Raw genomic sequence first — 17,529 nt, 5'->3', positions numbered from 1 at the left:
AATGGTATCTCATAATCTACTAGGTACCTTCTAGTATAACGATCGTATTTGAGATGGGACAACTTGAATCGACTCTTTATGGCTATATCTTCATTAGTTCTAATATTAATTATTAATTGAAATATCTGACCTGCTCTAAGCCTATTTTCCAAACAAGCTTTGCACCAGAATTTAAATTTGTTTCCGTTAGAAAACATTTAAATAACGTTAATTCTGGTTCTGAGTCCGAATCTATGGTCCGTTTTTGCTAATTCGATCTTCATTCTCGCTGCCGAAAATACCCACATTTGTTACAGAATTCTTTGCTAAAATTCATTAAATAGCACTGAATTGCGTTGGTATTGTTTTATTGCTTCGTCGGGTAATGTGCACTGTAGCAGGAACTTTCAGCTCCTGTGGTAATATTGGATTTCTACTCTCTCATGACACCTAAGCGTATGCAAATACAAGTGTTGTTTGTTATTATACCCAATTATTTTCAAAGCCTGGCGCTCGCCAGCATGCAAAACTACACAACATGAACTACATACAACTCAGACTAAGGTCCCTAACTGAGGGATATCCCTCTCGTCTGAGGCGGTGGAGTAGGCACTGTATACGGTATACACATGCTCAACAGGGTTACTTCCAATGGTAACCCTCGCTCTAGAAGCCATCCATATCAGCAAGCTCACGTTCGAGCATTTCCTTGTCGCTGTTCATGGTCAGCTCGTCTAGTTCGATATCATCCACATTCATATCGGACGGACGAATCTTCGGACTGCCGTGGGTCAGACTGTGTTTGCGCATCTGGTGCAGCGCCGGCAACAGGTCCGAGCACTTCCGGGTGATCTGCTTCTTGATCTCACTGTCATCCGACGTGCTAATCGCCGACGCTCGGGTCTCGTCCATCCACGGGTGGGCCAGAATACCCGACGCATCGAGACGCTTGGTACGATCCACAGTCAAGAGTTCCGTCACCAAATCCTTGGCCTCATCAGACACTTCGTCCCAGTATGGCGACTCGAACTTGTACTCGGCCTTCACGACCTTATCAAGTACTGTGGCGTGGTTGGCACCCGGGAACGGTGGGTATCCACACAGTAGGATAAAGAGAATAACACCAAGACTCCAGCAATCCACTTCAGCTCCGTACGGTTCGCCCTGTACCACTTCAGGGGCGACGTACCCGGGTGTGCCACAGGCAGTGCCGCGACGTGAGCCGTTCATGGGTCTAGCGAAGCCAAAGTCCGCGATCATGACCTCGGCTCCAGGAGCTGAAGTCTTGAGTAGAATATTCTCCGGCTTCAAGTCGCGGTGGACGATACCACGCGAGTGGAGGTAGTCGATGGCACTGGCCAGCTTCTTCATCAGTACACGGGCGTCTTCCTCTGTGTAGCTCTTGCGCTTCACGAGGTCGTCGAACAGCTCACCACCCGTACACAACGGCGTTACGATGTAGTAGTATCTGTCCTCCTCAAAGTAGTCCAGCAACGGGACAATATTTGGGTGGTCCAGACTCGACATCACCTCTACTTCTTGCTTCAACGAGTGCACGTCCTGAGGTCCCAGACTCGCCTTCGCGATACACTTGACAGCAACCTGCTTCCGCGTCTCTCTGTGCGTTGCAATGTGCACCACAGAGAAGGCGCCCGACCCCAGTTTCCGCCCGAGTTTGTAGAATCGATGGAACGACGCCAAGTCCACGTTATTCAAAGACCGGTTGCTCGCACTCGAGTCCATACTGCCGGCTGAATTCTGCCGCGTGGCGTACGTAGGCGCTCGAAGTGTCGGCGCCTGACTGCTAGGCTCTTGTCCCGACGACGCCGTCTGCAGCGCCTTCATAATATTAGCGTACGCCGTCTTCACGTGGGTCGTCCAGATGTGCTCCGAGTGCTCCAGTTTCACCTCGCCAGCTGTAGCAATGAGCTTCTTGATGTACCCACTATTGGCGCCATCCTGCACTTCTCCTAACACTTGATCCAGGATGTAAATCATCTCGTCCTCTTTCTTACAGTCGTGCAAGTCACGGATCAAGTTCGCAAGTACCGGGAACTCCTGTTCGACTGTGCGTCCGGCATGTGAGGCCGGCGATAAGGCCGCCGACGAGCAGTAGTCCCCCATCACCGACCGGGAGGACCCGCTGCTCACTACTTTCTGTCCGTAGCGGTAGTTGCTGTACTCGTTATTCACAATATAGCTGAGAATCCCACGTCCCAGCTGGGCCGGGCTCTCGCCCTCAATCCAGCGTTGTAGTGCACGCATCCAGCGCTGTCGTTCGACTTCCTTACCAGCTTGAAGGTAGTAGAGCACGACAGGCCCGTCGTCCAGTCGGCGCGAGTCCAAGTTGCTCTCCTTACGGTGCTGGAAGCAGTTGCCGCCCGTGCTGCTGAAGGTGACGGCGCTCCTCGTTGTGGCATCATCGTTGCTGCTTAAGATCCCCAAGCGTCGCGAACGCTTGCGTGCCACGAGAATGAAGCAGAAAGGGTGGTGCTTAAAGGCGTCCGTGGACTCGACGCGGATGGCGTCGGCTCTGCTCACTTCCATCTTCAAAAGTTTCTTCTCCAGCCGCGCCACGTCTTTCTGCTGTTGCTGTACGTACGGGTTCTTCCTATATACTTGAAGAGCACCGCGAGATAACACCAAATGGCGAGGCAGCCACGCCTTGAAGAACTGGCCGCGTTTATTCAGCGCTCCGCTGAGGATAACTTCGTGTCCCACGTTGTTAGCGCCAGCGCTCACGCCTCCCGTGCTGCTGAGAGCTGTACGAACGCTCTCGATGGCGCCGAGATGCTGATAGGACGGCGCGGACGGTGGAGGCGCCGGGACCTGGCTGTGTCGTCGGCCCGCGGCGTGACGACGGTCCTCGAGGCTACGCAGACGGTCGGAGGAGCCGCCGGTGAGCTGCTTACGACGCTGACTCGCGGACATGGGCACAGAGGCCTGAGGTTGCTGTAGTACGAGCGCGGGGGACGGCGCGTGCGCGCTCCGTTCAGAGTCGCCCTGCGTCTTCATCACGCTGGCTTCCCGGCGCGCTTTCTCTAACTGGGGAATTATGGAAATGGCCGTTAATATGGAGGGCGGGTTATGCGAAAAGCAGCTGGAAAACGCCATAGAAAGTTTTATACTGAGAGCAGTACAGTACAATAATCAGGCGAGAGGCAGACGACGCTGTTCTGAACAGTTTTTCGCTGTCCTACGTCGAAAATGGCGGACCCTCGATGTGGCGCAAGAAAGCTTGGCGCAAATTGCGCGCGCATGCTTGTAGCGACCGCGGCAGTGTGGTCTGCAGGCACTACCTGCCTCGGCCATGATGAAGCAGAGTGAATGCCGCTTCCACATCTTCCTAGTCTCAGATCTCAAGGCGGATCCCATGAGCAGCGTGACTGAAATCAGTCACCCCACTGAATTCCAAGAGCGAAGGCTTCTCACCCGAAGCTAACCGCTGACAGCGGTTAGTTGCCAACACTGGCCAACATTGGCAACATGTCTTGGTGCTTTCTGCTGCTTAATCTTGGATCTTGACTCTTCACTGCCGACGCGCGGATTCTTCACGCGATCTTCACATCCGCGCGGAGGTCAAGTTGAACAAAACTTCAACAGCTGCGCAACCGCAACGGCGTCAACACTGTCCAAGTCATCAAACAGTAAAATGAAGACCTACAACTCCATCGATTGACTTCGAGACGGTTGTTCGTTACTTATCACTATTCTTCGCTTTCCTGAGCTCGTCCAAAGGACATCCGATCTCCTCGACAATAAGGGCTCTGTTGCACTCTACCTCCGTCGTGGGTCTCGGCTCAACTTCTTGGGATCGGGCTGGCCAGGTAGGAGACCTGGGGGTGGACCGGCCATTCCAGGGGGTCCTGGTGGCGGACCTCCTGCCATTGGCGGCCAGCCGTTCATGGGCGGCGGGGGCATCCCAACGCCGACATCATCGTCGCGAGCACGTTTCATGCCAGCAAGAATATGCGGCGGGGGCGGCGGAGGCACCAGCAGTCCTGCCGCGGGAGGTGGAGGAGGCATCATCCCTCGTGGAGGGAATCCCCGAGATGATAGCGGTGGGGGCGGAACAGGACCCGCCCCACCCGAACTCATCGGAACTCCAGTGTTAACTACTAGTGGAGCTCCTTGAGGACGGATCTGACTTAGCAACGCGTTGATAGCGCCATTCCCATCCATAGGACAGTCCTGCTTCCAATGCCCCTTTTGCCGGCATTTGTGGCAAGTATACGACGGCGGCGGCACCTTAGGTTCGGTACAGTCGGAGATGTAGTGGCCTGGAATGTTACACCGCTTGCACAAATACCCTTCAGGCGGAACCTTGCGCTGCATCTGACCACTGGGATTATGTTGGTCCTTCGTGGGGCAGTCCTCGATCCAATGGCCTTTGGTCCCGCAGCGATTGCAAGTGTACGAATCGGGGGGAGGGCGCCGACCGCCATTTCCACGGTTGTCCGGGACAGACTTGTTGAATGTCTGGAAGTTGGCGGCATTGATCGCGCTGGAACGAAGACTGGCGGCTCCGTCCGCCATACCAGGAAGCACTTCAGCGCCATCTGCACCTCCACGCACATGCGTCATTGCCTCTCCAATCTCGTGTTCATTCAGCACAGTCTGTCCACCATTGTACTTGTCGTCCATCGGGTCTCCCGGTCGATTGCGACACCAAAACTTGGTGCTGTGGTCATTACTGTACAGAAGACACGTTAACATGTAGCCTTAAGCCATCCAAAACTGGCTGAGTAGACGTACCTTCCCGTCGCGACAACGTGGCCAACAGGATGCCATTGAATGTCCCACACAGCAGTATCGTGAGCCTGTGGAATGGATGCCAGCGCGTTCTCCTTCCTGTGAAGCACAAGTATTTATCAATAATCTGTGCGTCTACCAATAGTAAAAAGCACAGAAGAACGTACCCAACTTCCCAGTACATGAGCGATCCGTCGTACGAGCCACTGACAAAGAGACGTTCATACCACGGGTGCCACGCGATGGACGTGACCTCGCGCGCATGGCCCTTGAGTGTGGCAAACTCCTTGAGCATCCGGATGTCGTAGATCTTGATCAACTGGTCACGACTGGCTGTGAGTAGCCAGTTGCCGTTCGAGTTCCAGGCCACCTTGAACACCGTGTTCTTGTGTCCGTGTAGGGTATTGAGACTGTTGCCCGACTTTGGATCCCAGATCTTCACCAGGTTGTCCTTACTACCACTAGCCAGTAGACATTTCTGCGGGTGATAAGCCACACATTTGACGTCCCAACCGTGTCCAGTGAGCACGCGCTCCTCGCGTCCGCTCTCAAAGTCCCAGATCTTCACCGTCGCGTCATCAGAGCACGAGACGAACTTGAAATCCGTAGGTGAGAAGCTCAGCGAGCGCACTGCTTCTCTGTGTCCTTGCAACAGCTGCACATTGGTCATACTCGACTGCCAGTACTTGATCACCCCGCCGTGATCGGCCGTGACCAGCCAATTGTCATTGTGGGACCACACCATGGCCCGAACAGCGTCGTCGTGCGCTTGCAGGATGGTCTCGAAGTTGAAGGCCAGGCCGTTCCAAAGCGTGAACTCGCCCACCGAGTTGCCCGTGATGAGGCGGCGGCCTTCGGGTGTCCACGTAAGGCAGTTGACGGGGCAACGCTGTTTGTTGGTAGAGCAGCGGCAGAACTTGGTGCACACGCAAGAAGCCAGATCGTCGTCTCCTGGATAAGCCATGGGTGGCAGCATTTGCTTCTTGTAGAACGAGTGAGGCGGTAGCGCGTGGGAGCGCACGCTGCGCGCCTGAACAAAGCGGCGCTGCGTTATGTAGTTAATGAAGGTGGCGTTCGGGTCCACACTCTTGCGCACGATGGGCTTGCGCATGCGCTTATGGGGCGGCACGCCGCCTGCATAATGACAGGATCCAACGTCGTGGCCGCACTTGAGCACCTGCGCCGGGTGCAGCTCCCCGCTCTCCTGCATTACGAAAGTGAAGGTGTGCTAAAAATACAAGTGCGAATAATATTTTTATAAAAAAAATTAAAACAAAGTAAGCAGCTTTTTCTTGGGGTAAAACCTTTTTTAGGTGGTTTTACTCCTTAACCAATTTGTTTTTTTACAAAACTGAAGAAAAGTTTTTGAGTCGTTTTCATTTTAATCAAAACAAAAAAAACGTGTTGACTTGGTTTCAGTCTGTAAATGAAAACAGCAAGAAAACATTTTTTTAAATGCGCGACGTTTCGTGAAAATGCTGGACGTGTTGATCAAGAAGTCGTCACCAGCGCTGTGGCTGTGCATCCAAATTTTACGCTTGGTGCTTAGCATTAAAGAGGTATGTGAGCTGTTTCTGCTTGAGCACTGGTAGAATCTGACGGTTATACGCAGCCAGAGCTCACCGATGAATCTTTTCGAGCTCACTTGCTCGATTTTCCGGATGAAGTTTTGGCGCAATGCAAGACACTTGAACCGGAGGATATATCGCAGTTGACTCACGAGCAGCTCTGCTCCTTGATGGACGACGCTGATTACGACCCAGCGTTGGCAGCACGTGAGAGCGAGTCCGGCCTCTTCTTAGATATCCATACCACGCTAATGGAATTGCGCAGTAGGATGGAGCAAGGTACGTTTACAACGGAGGTCATACGATAAACGTTGATATGAATGTACGGATGATACCTGCGTGTGCTTTTGCTACAGAGCACTCAGATAACAAACGTCTCTCTCCGACGGCAAAGTTCATGGTCGGAGTTGATGGCAGCCGTAAGTTCCCACACCTCACTTCGAGCATTCCTAACTTCTAAATATTTAGGTCAATCCTATCGTGCTTTTGAGCTGGCGGCACGCTTGCGACGGCAAGGGCAACTTGTGGTCATTAACGTGGGCGAAGAGCTCGCTGCTAGTCGCCAGCTCCCGCAGATTTCAGGAGAATTCATCACTGAAGGTGCTTCATATTTTGTCAAAATCCGTAGGTGTCTTTCAACTAACGAAAATATACAGAATATAAAGCTCATTGCGCGCGACTGCAACTACCGACGAATCGTGTCACAATTATCTGCGAGGAAAGTAAAGCCACGAGCTCAGCTGCAAAGCAACTCTTGCTGATAGCGGAGCGAGAGCGGGTCGACTTCCTCGTCTTAGGAGCCCATGGAAAAGGTGGACCAGCAATCGACCAAGTGCATCACGTTCCACGGGAAGTTCTGCGCCGTGTCACTTCAATCCCTACAATAGTCGTGCCTCCAGCCCCTGTGAGCTCAGTCTTCAGTAAGCAGTACGTGTTCGTTGTTGCCGTGGATAAGTCAACGACTGCAGCACGTTGTCTCAACGCCACACTCAAGCTAATGCGACCCGTGGATATTCTACGAATTGTCCATTTCTATGAGAATCCGATCACTGGAGAGTACGACGTTGAGCCGTTCGAATGGTATAAAGGCGTCATTGCAGGGGCACAGGTAAGCCGTGTGTCAAGATGTCACGACCTTCAGTTCTCTTTAATTTGTTTATTTGTTCTGCTGCTTTTAATGCAGATTGACGGTATAGTGGATATTCAGCTTATTGAGCGCACTAGTACCATTGCCGAGAGCTTGCAAGATTACCTTTCGACGCACACGGCAGCTTACTTGGTGCTTGGTGTGAATGGCGAAGGTACCGAAAAGAAAGCTGAAGACCCTGAAGCCGAAGAAATTGGTGAACATGGCAAACATATTGGTCGACTAGCATCCGCCATGCTCTTTTCACCTCGCTGCACGTTGTGCCTGTGTCCGTAGCATTTCAACGTCAATCCTTTCAATTCTGATATATTACAGCCCCATATCTTCTGCCTCTTTGAGTGCGATTTGTGTTTGAATCGCTTCTTGTGTCATGAGCTCACAGAAAGCCTCAAAATCCAGTGCAGACAGCAGAAGCTGTAGATTTCCCGTCGCGTCCTCGTGCTTGGGACTTCGCTGCAACACCCGACAATGCGCAAAGGACTCGTCGGGAGTAAGCTACAACACCAACGGAAATAAGCACCTTAAGTAGTATACTTCGTATCGCGAGGAAAGTTACCTGTTCTTCGTGGAGGAAGGTCGCAATGACGTCTTCAAACACCTTCTCGTAACTCTACAGTAAAAAATATTAGATTGACACACATCGTCAAGGGTAAGCCCACGCACCTCGAACAGCTGATGCACCTCGTGACCATGCTCTTCATCCGCTGCCACTCCGTGGAAACTAGCAGCATGTCTGGCAAACCTCATCAATGGAATGATAAACTACCAAACTACCGTTAAAAACTACCAACTTTTGCACAAATCCCGATAGCTTGGCCTCCACGTCCTCTAACAGCGCAACTCGTCAGAGTTCCACACAGTCCTTAATGGGTTAATTGCCCCGAACCTTGGTTGCAAAAGGCAACAAGTCTGGCCACCACGGGGTCCGAGTTCGTCCATTTATTTTATTTTATTCCGTCGCTTCAACTTTTGAGTTCAATTTTTTATACTTGCATTTTGTATGACGTGAAAAACGACACCATCTACACCAGATACACGAAAAACCATTTTTCGATTTGAAATTGGCAATGGAAGAGCGCGATGCCATCGTTTGGTGGCTGGAGCAGAATAGCAACTTCTTGCGTGTAACAGTGTCGTCCCCGTTCTCTTCTTCCTCGCGTCGTGGTCGTGTGAACCTTCGTGAAGTGGTGCAGACAGAGAGCCACGCACTGAACGAGCTAGCGGCGTTCGTGAACCGGAACCTCCCGGGCTCAAATTGGGACGCTAGACACGCCAAACAGATGCTCCAGCAGTACCTGCTCGAATACCGCTCCACAGCGGAGGCAGCGGCCAACCCGCAGTTTATACTGGACGAAAAGGACGAGCTGCTTGGCATCCAGACGGTACAGGCTAAGCTGGACGGCATGTGTCGTCATTTTCGACGTCTGCAGCAGCTCCATGACCCAGGGACGATTGCCTCAAGGGAGAGGGAGAGGAAGAGGATGGAGAGAGGGCGCGAAAACCAGCAAAGCAATGGACAGAGGCAGCAACCGACTGCGAAGCGTACAATGTCCGTAAAGGTGCATGTTAACTTGACGGAGAGGCAACGCAGTGAGAGGGAAGAAGTGGTGCCCGAGAGTGAGTTGAGTAATTTGCATGAGAACAGTGAGACCGACAGAGATACTGCGCTCCAGAGTAACTTGACTGGAGGTAGTGCCAAGATGCAGGAGAGAACATCGAAGAAAGCGATCGTGCGTGTACAAGGAAATGGAAATAAAGATGGAGACTTGAAACATTCAAAAGGAAATGGAAATGTTACCGCGGCGCAGACGCAAAAAAGGCAAGAGGCAAAAACGACTTCCATAGTTGCGCAAACTTCTTCCGGAAAGGGGAAAGATGAAACATTACCGAAGTCGAAATGTTCCACTCGCGTAAAGAAACGACGGACGAGTGAAGGGAATATCCCGAGGGCGAAGAAGAAGCAACGGCACGTGGACACTCCATCCGAGAAGAATGGTACAGTGGACGTCGTGGACTTGACATTGTCTCAAACTACGCAAAGTACCAGCTCTGCGTCAGAAGGTTCGCAGGATTCCCCATTGCTCGATGAGAACACAGCAAGCGGTAACATTCACAGTGGCAAGACGCAATCTTCAGGTCACAAGCGTAACATTGTCCACACATTGGAACCTACTATTGAGGCGTCTCGACAGACAAGGCAAGGCACTCAGCACAGCTCTAACCATCCACTATCGACTCTGAACACGGTCGTAGCGGATGCGTTGCGCTCGGCAATTGCGCAAGTTGTCTCGCAGCGTCAGCAGCTTTTATCTCGTCAGCGCAGTCGGAGTGAAAGCGACTCTGATGTCGATACACCTTCGTTAGACGCCAAGCCACGAGCATCCCGTAATATGCCGCCTGCAGATACTCCTCGTAGTCGAAACGAACCGGTTCCGTCAGCAGGTTTTCTTCCCCCTCTAATTGCCAAGTCAAAAGTCTGTAGTGCAAAGGCAAATTTGGAGCGGAAGCGGGCGTTCTTCCGCGCCAAGGAGCTCGCATTTGAGCAGCTGAGATGGCAGCGTGAGAACGAACTCCAGCAGCTTGAGTTGGCCTTGCTGCGTCGCGAAATGGAAGCGCGTCAGAGTCTCGCTAAAGACGAGCTGAAGCTTCAGAGGATGCGCGTGCGGGCTGACCTCATCCAGCCTCTAATTTCTGCAGGTGTTAGTGTCACTGACATTGCCGAGCGATTGAGGTTACTCTAGGTTACAGTATTTCTATTTCTAAAATGAAGTGCGTTTATGCGTGTTACTGGGGAAAATGACAAAATGTGAGTGGATACACTAAAGTTGTGACAGAAAGTTAAAGGATGTGCCAAAACGTGAGCAAAGTGGAATCGGTATCGCCGGTGTACCAAGTGAAACTCGCGTCAGTAAGTGAGGAATTTAGGGAACAAACGTCAGAATGTGAGTCCACTCGATTGAATGGCTGAAACAAGGTGGGCCGGACCCAAACCCCAAAACCCGCTGTATACTAATGTTCGCCATATGAGGACCCAAATCGTACACCCTTAACTCCCAGAACCACTTGTTACGACTGAGGGACAAAATGGCGGAGGACATCGACGACATCGCTGATGGATTGGAAAGCGGCGATGAGGAAAACACTATTCAAGTCAAAATGACTTTTGATACTGCTTCACATGCTCTTCATGCTGTTCAAGACTACGCTTTATCTCATGGGAGGTCTGTACGAGTAACGAACCGGAGTGGAAACCACCGTTTTATCAGCTGCTCGTCAAGGAACTGCCCGTTTTCCGTGCGTGTCTATCGGGCCCAACGCAGAGGCAATTCCTTTGGTACTTTGCGGGTTTCTTCAGTGACCTTGGAGCACGAGAATTGTGTATCAGCTGCCAATCCCACTGGTCGCCAGATTGCAGAGCTACCAACGTTCAGCAGCGCAGTTGCCGCTGATGGCACTGTTTCAGCTACAGCATTAACCGCTCAGGTCCAGTCAAGAGACCGGATTTTACTGGTGAAGAAGCGCAGAACGCTTTACAGAGCGCGGCAACAACTCAACGATGTCACTAGCGATCAGCTGACACTTTCGTACCAACGTATCCCTAGCTACCTGGCTCAATTTGCGTCACTCAATCCCGGTGCTGTTGCAATCGCTGAACAAGACGATCAAGGACGTTTCAGAAGAGCTATCATCGTTTTGAAAGTCTTTGCAGAGGCTACTAAGGATTGTCAATCTATAGTTGGGATTGACTGTAGCCACTCAAAGTGTCCAACGTATAGTGGCATGCAGATGCACCTTGTTGGACGAGATGGCAACCTGCGGAATGTGACGCTTGCGTTTGGATGGTGGAATCTGAGGATGCCGAAAATTACACGTGGTTTTTTACGCTACTCAAACGCAATGGTTACGTCTTCACAAAAACGCCTATGTTTTGTGATCGCAGTGCTGCTATGATATCTGTGGCAGCTAACATGGGCTTCGATTTGAAGTTTTGCACGCTGCATATTATTCGAAATATTTTGGGACGCTTTCGAAACTTCACTCATCACCACAAGAATCTAATTTGGTCGCTGCAGAGCTCGGAGACTGAGGAGCTATACAAAAGTCGTCTAACCTGGATTGGTATGGAGCTCGGAGATGATGTGAAAATATATTTGGAAGGCATCCCGCCTATTCATTGGTGTGTTTTCGCAAACATTGGTATATGTCCGCTTTTCGGATGGTGCACATCCAACTTTGTTGAAAGCGTCTTCGGAAGTCAGCTAGTAAAGGGAATGCGCCATATGCATCCTCTCGCTTTTATACAAGCGATGTGCACGAGTTTCGTAGATGAATGCTTCAAACGCTCTGAAAACGCAGCGTCATGGTTAAACACAGGTCTTAAGCTGACACCTGCCGCGACAAAACTGTTTTCGAAGCAGGCCTCGCGTATAGGGCAATATTCCGCTCAACAGGCGTCGTCGGAAGTCTTCTACGTACACGAGACTTCCTCTACTGTGAAAGTTCGTCGACGAGTGAACATGTATATAAAATCGTGTACTTGCTCCGACTTCCATCAGATGGGCTTGCCATGTCGACATCTTGCTGCTGCACTGGAACATTTAGGAAAGTTGGAGGATGTCTTCACCTTTTTTGAAGACTGTTATCTCGTGAATACGTACGCTACGGCTTTTGGACCCAAATCCGTAAATATTCCAATCGAGTCTGAGGTATTTAGTGATGCATCTTGGTTACCAGCAGTGTACGTCAAGCGCGTGGGGCGCCCCAAGACGAAAAGAATCCGAAGCGTCGGTGAGGAGGGATCAAGTTCCATGAATCGATGCGGAATTTGCCATCAAAGAGGTCACAACAAGCGCACATGTAGTGTAGCTTAGCTTTCAGGTCTGGAAAAGCCTCCCTCAGTCGTAATACGGCCCCAACGAATTTTTTTTCATTTCTATATTTACAAACAATCAGCTCACACCATACTCAGTACTGCGACCTCTGCAGCATTACATAGTTTCACGCAATACCCCCCAGTGTCTGGTTCAGAGAGCGAGAGACAAGTCTTTGCAGACCTATTACAACACGTGGCTGTGTTTGTAATATTTCTCCCGAAGTCAAATTAACTCGCGCGAGTTAATTTGACTTTCTCCCTGGTTCAGATTAAGTCGCGCGAGTTAATTTGAATAATCTGAGTCTGATTCGTTTCGTACGGTTGGTTCCAGTGGCCATTCTCGAATTAAGGACGTGATGTCCAAGCGCAAGTGCACCCAGCGGACCGAGAGAGAAAAGATAGAGCTGCTGAAGAAGTGGAAAACCCATCCGGCATGGACTGTAGCAGACGCTTCGCGAGAGCTAAACGTCCAGGAGCCTACCCTGCGGGGATGAAAAAAATAATATTGGGATAAACTAGACTCTGTGGAGGGGTCGGAGCGCAAAAGGAAGAAGGGAGCTGGTCAAAAGCGAAAGATGAAGGCTTACGAGGGCAGAGTTTTGAAATACTACGATAACTTCAGAGGCGATGTCAAATGCACGGTCTCGGATTTGTTATTCTATTGTCAAAGCGTGGAAGAATTCGTTCAGGACCTTCCAAACGAACACAGTCAAAAGACATGGGTCAGGCGCTTCATGGTCCACTACTCCGGCGAGGCTGCAGACGATCAATTGCCAGCTGAAAAAAAACAGCCTAAGAGGCCCACACGAGTGTAGTGTGGGTGAAAGTGTTGCTGTATGTGAAATTGTGGAAGATGGGGATCAATGCGGAGCGGAGGGTGGAAATGGTAACAATCATCCTGCTGGCCTAGTGCCAAAAGCTGTTGACACGGATGCAATATCGGAAGTGGGTGAAATGTGTGATAAATCAGCGACAGCGGGTGATACATCAATAGTAACAGAACCAGAACCTTCTGTATCCATTCTCCTCGAGGCCATCGAAAAAGGTGCTTCGTATAAGTATGCACCAGCGCTACGTGCCCTATCGATTTCCCGCAACAAAAGCCCAAAAGTAACTGTACACCAGCGAAAAACTAAACTCCCGACGCTCACGTGTAAAATTGCGACTGTGTTGCCGACCCAAACACTAAAATCGTGTAACGATAAAGTCGCTGCATTCCAGAATCGGTGGTTTAGTGACCACGACAAACCGATCGCCCAAAAAGATATTACTGTGACAGCTGGAAAATGGGTATACGATATACGTAGTCTGAAAGCGATGAGGTCGTGGCATACTGCAATCTCTAATTATAATGGGATCGATTGTGCTATTAAATGGGTGAGCAAACAGGATCGATTGCATTGGGAGCCTCTCGACAAAGTTTGGAGTCAAGGGGTTTTGGATCCGTCAGCAGTAAAGCAGTACCTGAAAGAAGTTGACGTACTCAGTAACTACTATTGGGCGACTTCTCTATGTGGAAAAGCGCTCATTGAAGGACCGTGTATCCATCTCGCAGTAGAAACAATTATTCAGCGAAACTGTGAAAACGCTACTGTTTTTACTATCCCGAAAGATATTTTACGCTACCCAGTATTCGACCGTGCATGGATTAGAGCACAAGATACATGGAAGGTTATGGAGGATAAAGCAACGACTGTGGATGTGGACACGGAAAGAATTTGGTTTTTTGGTGTGATCAATTGCAATCTGAATCACTGGTGTGCGGTAGCAGTTGATTTTCGTGAGAACCAGATTTATATTTACGATCCACAACAAACCGGAAACAGATACAAAGAACTCAGAGCGTACCTGAAGGAAGAGTTGCTCCCCCTCTTACCTCAGCCAAAATCACCGAAGCGGTACCGCTTCAAGAGCGTAGACTACTGCGCCCCACAGTACGACAGCTACAACTGTGGCATTTTCATCCTTTTGTTTTTGAAATATGTCTGTATGGAGACGAACCTGCAGGGATAGAAGGTAATAGCTCAGCTGCGATGCAGTTTTTCCGCTACAGGTACCTTAGCCATATTTTAGCTTCAATGTAGTACACTTGATTTTTTTAATTCGATGAAGACGTACTCGCAAGTGAATTCATCTTACGATCAACTCACGAGATGATTGTAGTAAATTCCCCTTGAGGAGCGGCCCATTTTGTCGTAACGACACTGCTCAACAAGCGCGCCCACCTGTGCCTGTTTTTCGATATACCGGTATGTCCTGTTGTTTTCAAGATTTGCAGCCTTCAGAAACAACTTGAGTTAAGTAAGGGCGATCGGTGAATAAGATAGGGGGTTCTGTGATTATCGTCTCCCCGGGATTTGATGAATGCCAAGTTGCGACAGTATGTGAGTCGGTACGAAAGCTGTGTTCACCATCTTCGTCAGTGATCAATTTACACATTCTGTCACAACTTTCATGTATCCACTCACGTGGTGTCATTTTCCCCGTGTTACTGTGCCCATCTGGGGGAAAATGTGACGAGGCATTGGTTCCCACCCGACACCATCCGACACCATCCGACTCCCACATACGACCATTTGTGCCCATCTGATCCCAACTACCGAAAGAGCCAGTAATGTAATATTTTGATGCGTGTCACGCAACTATACAGGTTTGCTGCGATTAACCGGACTCCTATACGGTGATTAACCGGACTCTTATACGGCTTTGTCTGTCTTGGACTGACAGCAAGCTACGGCTGAAACATCTCACAAGCGCATTTTCATTCGCATCTTACTACTGGTTTGGTCAAAAATGTAATGTATTTAAATGCACAAGCTAAGGTATCTGTAGCGCAGATACTGCAGCGTTTTCTTGTCGATTAGTCTCGGCGACTGTGCACCTGCAAACACCTCGCAGGCGACTAGAACATAGATACCACAATTGTAGTTATCTGTTTGGACTCCGAGATGGCTCTCATAGCTTTGGACGCGACACCCTTCGAATCCTTGCACCCGAAGCAAATTTTTGATGTGTTCTGCAGCTGAACGGACTCCAATCTTGTACGTCGACTCCATCGGATCGTAGAAGTAGATTCTGCGCTTTTCGAGGTCAATCATGATAACACACCAGTGGTTCAGGTTACAGTTGACTGAAACCAACACTTGCTCCGTGGATGCACCGAAAAACAGAGCGGGCAAAGCATCATCGTCGGTCCAAATTTCGCCGCTAACAGGCACACGTATTGAGCCTGGACTTGCCACTCTAATCATCGGATTTGGACCGATCAGTTTTGTCAGCAACGTGCTCATAGTATCGTCGCTAAGTTGCCCCTTTGCAGCAACATCTAGCACGTGCATCTGTACCCACATAACGTCACAATATGTCAGTGATTGAACACGTATTATGGACAACATGAACGAACCTCATCTGATAATATATGCAGCTCCTTCAGTTTTGTGCTCATGCTCGCGTCTTCTTGTACCTGAAACGTACTGTCCACGGGTAGGTTGAAGTTTATAGTCGAGATCCAATTCACGGCGCTCTCGACTAGGCGTACCGCCGCTTTCGCTCGATGAAAACGCTTCATAACATTGAGAGTGCTTGTCTTGAATACCCCAATGCCTGGAATTTTCACTGCGATGTCAGGCTCGGCTAGGCCTCTACGTTTTTTCTGCAAGGCGGTAACTTTGGCAGCACACTTACGCAGAATTTCATTTGCAAAAGCCCGGACTACTTGGTCATCTTCGAAAAGTGTCTTGGATGATGGCAGTTTTCTCAACTCCCATGCAATAGGAGCCTTCGGTTTTTTGTCGAACACAAACAGGTTAAACTTTTTCAAAGTTGAAGCCGCGAAGTTGTAAGTTGGTTCTGCAGCTGTCATATCGGCCACCGTCTTCATGCTTAATTCCATGCTGTGCATGATGGAGTCATCTTTTGCCATCGAGATTGCTGTGTTGCGCTTCGCCTTGACAGCTGAGGGTTTTGCTTTGGGGCGCCCTCTGGATTTTGGAGGAGACGCGATTTCGAAGTCGTCGCTCGCATCGAGTAGCTGCATCGTTTGGGTTTCCGTTTGTCGGTCAGATGGGATTACACCCATCTCGGTTGGGTGTTGAAGTACCTCAGATGGGACCACACCAACGTTAGATGGTAACTCGATTACCTCAGATGGGAGCTCGATTACTTCAGATGGGATCACACCCGCTTCAGGGTGGGTAATGTTTCCTTCAGATTGCGGTGGTTCATTCAGAAAGACTGTCTCTCCTTCAGTAGCGATACATCCTGATGCCTCGACAGATGATCGCTCCATGCTTGCATTCTCCACATTCATATCCGTTTCGTGGATTGGCATGCTCTCACTTACCACTTCTAATGAGGCTTCCAGTCTTGCATCTAGTTCAGACTCAAATTCATAATCGCCGGCAGCATTACTCAACTCCATCTCCTCATCTCCTTTACCGCCATTGTAATCGGCATCCTCATCATCTTCAACGGAGGCAAACGTGGACGACAGGTACTGCTTCGCAAATTCTTCGCACTCACCACGTTTAAATAGGCGTGACAGCTCCTGTAAAATATTCAGTGCTGCGCGGTACTGAGGCATCCCGAAACTACTCATTGTTTCGCTGATCTCGCTAGCTAAGTACTTAGCCTCCCGATACTTTCTGTTGGCATCCCACGGCCTGGCCTTATCGCACAACACAGTTTCAACCGAAAACGCTTTACCAGGGATTTCTTCAAGCGCGACCTCAGATCGAAGCGAGGATAGCATCCACCGCGACGGCAACAGCTGCGTTGGAATTACGGTCTCCATACCAAGCACCTTGCGCAAATAAAATACATGTCGGCAGGGCAACAGACGCGTTGACATGAAGAGGCATGAGCATTCCCAGTTGATAGTGTTTACCGCGTACTCAGCCCTTGGTTCATCAAGTACGTCATCTCTCCTAGAGATGTTCACAATCAATATGATTTCAGGGGTTGCTTCGTTAAATTCATACTGCGCGTTTCCACCCATTGCGAATGAATATTGCTCGAAGATCAATTCACAGGCATGGTGACTCACCAGATTCGCGAGCAACGACATCTTGCGATCGTACTTCGGGTCGTGTACTACTGAAATTTTGTTTGTTTGAGCCTCTGTTGGATACGTTACCATCTGGCCCCAACTCAGTTTCAACGTTCCCATCCGACCCCAAGTGATTACCATCTGAAGGTAAAGCGGCATTCGT

The 17,529-nt window shown here is 50.0% G+C and overlaps 3 protein-coding genes across 3 annotated transcripts; 1 reads left to right on the top strand and 2 right to left on the bottom strand.

Annotated features, from left to right (window-relative positions):
* Positions 1 to 645: 645 nt before the first annotated feature.
* On the bottom strand, positions 646 to 2,994 carry PITG_09010 (calcium/calmodulin-dependent protein kinase, putative; the record flags this gene model as incomplete). Its single annotated transcript, XM_002902994.1, has 1 exon — positions 646 to 2,994. One exon carries the CDS (start codon positions 2,992 to 2,994, stop codon positions 646 to 648), a length of 2,349 nt encoding a protein of 782 aa, XP_002903040.1.
* A 3,212-nt stretch (positions 2,995 to 6,206) lies between these two features.
* PITG_09009 (uncharacterized protein) lies at positions 6,207 to 7,722 on the top strand (the record flags this gene model as incomplete). Its single annotated transcript, XM_002902993.1, has 7 exons — positions 6,207 to 6,290; positions 6,344 to 6,578; positions 6,656 to 6,718; positions 6,768 to 6,899; positions 6,956 to 6,999; positions 7,048 to 7,407; positions 7,483 to 7,722. 7 exons carry the CDS (start codon positions 6,207 to 6,209, stop codon positions 7,720 to 7,722), a joined length of 1,158 nt encoding a protein of 385 aa, XP_002903039.1.
* Positions 7,723 to 7,755: 33 nt separating this feature from the next.
* On the bottom strand, positions 7,756 to 8,193 carry PITG_09008 (uncharacterized protein; the record flags this gene model as incomplete). Its single annotated transcript, XM_002902992.1, has 3 exons — positions 7,756 to 7,941; positions 8,003 to 8,056; positions 8,110 to 8,193. 3 exons carry the CDS (start codon positions 8,191 to 8,193, stop codon positions 7,756 to 7,758), a joined length of 324 nt encoding a protein of 107 aa, XP_002903038.1.
* Positions 8,194 to 17,529: the final 9,336 nt, after the last annotated feature.

This window comes from Phytophthora infestans, genomic scaffold (genome assembly GCF_000142945.1).
Source record: "Phytophthora infestans T30-4 supercont1.16 genomic scaffold, whole genome shotgun sequence".
In the NCBI taxonomy this organism is placed as follows: Eukaryota; Oomycota; class Peronosporomycetes; order Peronosporales; family Peronosporaceae; genus Phytophthora; species Phytophthora infestans.
Note: the sequence above shows the minus strand (reverse complement) of the source record. Positions and strands in the feature narration are given on the sequence as shown.